General features: G+C 54.6%; 1 protein-coding gene across 1 annotated transcript in view; it reads left to right on the top strand.

Moving 5' to 3' along the window:
• Positions 1 to 1,593: 1,593 nt before the first annotated feature.
• The window catches only part of PTSG_01571 (uncharacterized protein), a 9,668-nt gene continuing 7,332 nt past the window's right edge, over positions 1,594 to 3,929 (top strand). The window contains exons 1-7 of the mRNA XM_004997493.1: positions 1,594 to 1,626; positions 1,767 to 1,839; positions 2,064 to 2,120; positions 2,284 to 2,377; positions 2,634 to 2,850; positions 3,088 to 3,197; positions 3,784 to 3,832. Of these exons, the coding sequence (XP_004997550.1) occupies positions 1,790 to 1,839; positions 2,064 to 2,120; positions 2,284 to 2,377; positions 2,634 to 2,850; positions 3,088 to 3,197; positions 3,784 to 3,832 (577 nt within the window). The 5' untranslated portion in view covers positions 1,594 to 1,626; positions 1,767 to 1,789. The remainder of the gene's footprint in view (positions 1,627 to 1,766; positions 1,840 to 2,063; positions 2,121 to 2,283; positions 2,378 to 2,633; positions 2,851 to 3,087; positions 3,198 to 3,783; positions 3,833 to 3,929) is intronic.

Here is a 3,929-nt window from a genome sequence, read left to right as displayed (position 1 = left end):
TGTGCGAGCACCAGCATGTGAGTGAGTGGAGGAGACAGGGAGCATGGATATGTGCGCAGCTACACTGCTGCTGCCATTGCTGATGGTGTGCGTGCATGTCAGTGAAGAAGAAAGGGAAGAGGGAGAAAACAGAAAACAGAAGGGAGGGGAACAAGACATGCTGCACCCCATCCATCCATCCATCCCTCTTCCTCACACCACCACACATCATCATCCTCTGTCACCAGCCACACCACACCACACCACACTCACCCAGCATCCCCCACCCCACCTCATTCCATCCATCCATCCATCCATCCATCCAACACACATCTCTTCTCCGTTTCCCCTCTTCTTCTTCTCGCCCTCACACCTCTGCTGCTGCTTCCAGCCGAAAATGCAACTTGTGCTGTCGCCACCTGTTCCCAGCTGCAAACAGCCAGCTTCCGCCACAGCAGTGGGCGATGGGTTGGTTGGTTGGTTGGTTGGCTGGGGAATGTGTTCAGCAGCAAGTGGTGGTGGTGGTGTATTCTCTGCTGCTGCTGCATTGGCGGTGGAGGGTGTGTTGGCTGCTGCTGCTGTTGTTGTGATGGCCGCCAGGGAGGCCGAGAAAGAGAGGGGAATATAAGCAGCGGCTGCAAGGTGGAGAATGTGCAGGTGTGCAGGCAGTTGTGTGTGAGAACGACGAATGAGACAGCGCATCAAGCAAAGCAAAACAGGCAGCCGCACCACACACACATGCATGCACATCCATGTGGGACAACAAGGGGAGACAGGAGCAGCAGAGACAACGATCACAGACACGCACACTGGTGCGGTGCGCAGCATGCACATGCACATGCAGTGGTGCACTCACGTTGCTCATCGCTCGCTTGCTTGTTTGTGGTGTATTGTTGGTGTTGCTGCTTCCACAGCCGCACAGGCGTGGCTGGATGGTCATCACATGACAGCGCCCGTCTGTTCATCCCGCCAGAGCAGTGGTGGTTGATGGAGGGGGAGGGATGACAGCTGCTGGCTCAAGGGCCCTCTGTGTGGCGACAGCAGAAAGAAAGAAGGGGAAACGAGCAAGTGTGGAGGGTGGTGGTGATAGTGGTGTTGAGGATGGGAAGGGAAGGATGTGAGCAAAGACACAAGAAAATGAGGAGGCGGTGATGATGGCGTGTGGATGGGTGGAGAAGAGCACACGCACGTCGACACACCCACACACACCTCTCTGTCTGGGTGATGCAGTGGCTCGATCACCATTCATCCGTCAGTATGTAGTCGTTCGTGGGTTGGTTGGTGGGGGTCGCCCACTGCCTCACGCATCAGCAGCCAGTACCTATTATAGTCTATTCACCCGAGCCACATACACAAGGCACATACAAATACAGTCGAGAGGAGGATGAGGAAGGTAGGAAGGACCACAACGCATGTCAACAAACACACACACACACACACACACAGACACACACAGACACACACACACACACACACACACACACACACACACACACACACACACACACACACACACACACACACACACACACACACACACACACACACACACACACACACACACACACAACTCATGTGCCGTTTTGACGACTCTGTGCAATTGTTGCGGATGTGTTGGCGCGCAAAAACGGTTTTCGAGCGAGCAAGGTGCGACGTGGATGGTGATGGTGGTTGATGTGCTTTGCCCTCCTCTCCACTCTCCTGTGCTTGTCGATGGCGCTCATTGATGCGACGAACAATACACCAGTACTGTAGCTCACTCACACCTCCTTGAGTGGCTTGCGCAGTGTGTTTATTGGTCACCACCACCATGCCGACGTTGGATGGCGAAGAGTTTCAGCCGGCCGTGCCGACGCTGAAGTAAGCGTGCACGGTGTTGTTCCGTGCTCTCACTTGTGTGATTGTCTGTGTGCTTGTGTGTCTGTGTGTGCTTGTGTGCACATGTGAACGTGTTCGCGTGGTTGCGCTCAACTGCCTTTTGGCACCTTTTTGGGCCCTGTGTAAGCCCTTTGAACCTCCCCCCCCCCCATCTCCGGTCGCGTGTTCTAATGCCACGTGCCTGCTTTGTTGTGGATGCGGTGCAGTGACTCCGAGAAAGTGTTCCCCTGCAAAGACACTGGCGAAGCCTTCAAGAGTTACGAGTACGTTTGGGTGTTGATGTTTACGCCTCATGACACGCATGCTGTCTCCCTGTCTCATTGGATGCCTGCTTGTCCACAACTGACATCCAGCTAGGCTCTGTTCTCACCATGAACTGCGGTTGTCTCTTGAACCTTGTCGCGTTCTCTGCGTTGCCCGTGACAGTGACTTCTTGAGTCGCAAGTTCCAGTTGCTTGCACCTCGCTGGGCATGCAGCTTCACAGGCAAAGGAGAACTCTCGTTTGACGAGGCGCTGGAGGTTGGTGTGGCTGCAGTGTTTGTGACCCCTTTCTTGTTCATGCTTGAGTCACCGTTGTTGCCAAGTTGGGGCAGTGTTTGCGTGTGGACAGGTTCTCTGTAGTATTTGCATGAATGACTGCGATGGTGCGGTGCACTTTCTTGCTGGTGTTGTCTTCTCACTCTGTGAACCTTACTCACTCAAACACACGCACACATACACACACATACACACACGCACGCATGTACGCACGCACGCACGCACGCAAACTGTGCAGTCGGAGCAAGAGCACAAGGAGCAGGTTGCGGCCATTCCCGCGTGGCTTGAGGCGGCCGTGTGCCGTGCTGCGCACCACCGCAAGGCCAAGACGTTCAAAGCCTTGTACTCCACGGTGTTCCACGAGATCAAGGACACGTTTCGTGTTGGCTGGGATGTGGAGCTCGTGGTTGGCCGAAGAAAAAGAAAAGGCACCATCATTGACTCGACAGGCCAGAGTACGCGCCTCTGTGCAGGTGTTTGTGCGTGTATCTGTGTCTGTGTACGTGTCTGCGCTCGGGATTTGGCTCATGCCCTGTGCTGCAAAACCGCTTCCCTAAACACACATACACCCGCACACACACATGCTTTCTTTCAAACACACCCACACACCCACACACCCACACACCCACACACCCACACTCATACGCATGGCATACGCACACACGCATGCCTTCATCGTGCGGCCTTCAAAGGCATCCTTGCATCGCTGTCTGGGGCGGGCGGCGCCGACACGTCGGACCCCAGTGCGCTGGCTGCGTTCTCGTCGCCAGTTGACCTGGCCAAGCACTCGGGCGAAACAAAGGTGTGCGTCGTGTCGTGTGTGTACGTGTGTGTACGTGTGTGTGTGTGTGTGTGTGTGCAGCCAGCATCAAATCCACGGTCTTCACCGTTGAGCTTGAGCACTCGGGCGAAACAAAGGTGTGCGTCGTGTCGTGTGTGTGTGTGTGTGTGTGTGTGTGTGTGTGTGTGTGTGTGTGTGTGTGTGTGTGTGTGTGTGTGTGTGTGTGTGTGTGTGTGCTCTCTAGTAATGCATGCACTGCTTGCATCTTCGTGTGTGCATGCATGTGCGAATATCATCTGTGCCTCTGTGTGTGTGTGTGTGTGTGTGTGTGTGTGTGTGTGCTCTCTAGTAATGCATGCACTGCTTGCATCTTCGTGTGTGCATGCATGTGCGAATATCATCTGTGCCTCTCGTGATCCACGGTTACTCTACACAAGCATCATTCTCCTTGACTGACCCGTACCTCCCAAAGAGCGACATCTGGTCCATCGAGGTGGGCAGTCTTATCGCATGATTGCTTGCTCACACCCGTACCTGCACTGTTGCCGACAAAGATGCTGCATTGGATTCACATTACGCACCCCTTTGTTTGCCACCGTCTGCACAGGCGAAGACACGCAAGAAGCACGGAATTCACGACAAACTCTCCCCCACAGGTGTGTGCGTGTGTGTGTGTACGTTTGTGTGTCTGTGTGTATGTGTGTGCGCGTATGCCCCGTTTTGCTGCGGTGCGTTTCGCTTCTGCTTGCAAAT

This window comes from Salpingoeca rosetta (assembly GCF_000188695.1).
Source record: "Salpingoeca rosetta unplaced genomic scaffold supercont1.4, whole genome shotgun sequence".
Classification (NCBI taxonomy): Eukaryota; class Choanoflagellata; order Craspedida; family Salpingoecidae; genus Salpingoeca; species Salpingoeca rosetta.
This window is presented reverse-complemented; position numbering and strand designations above follow the sequence as displayed.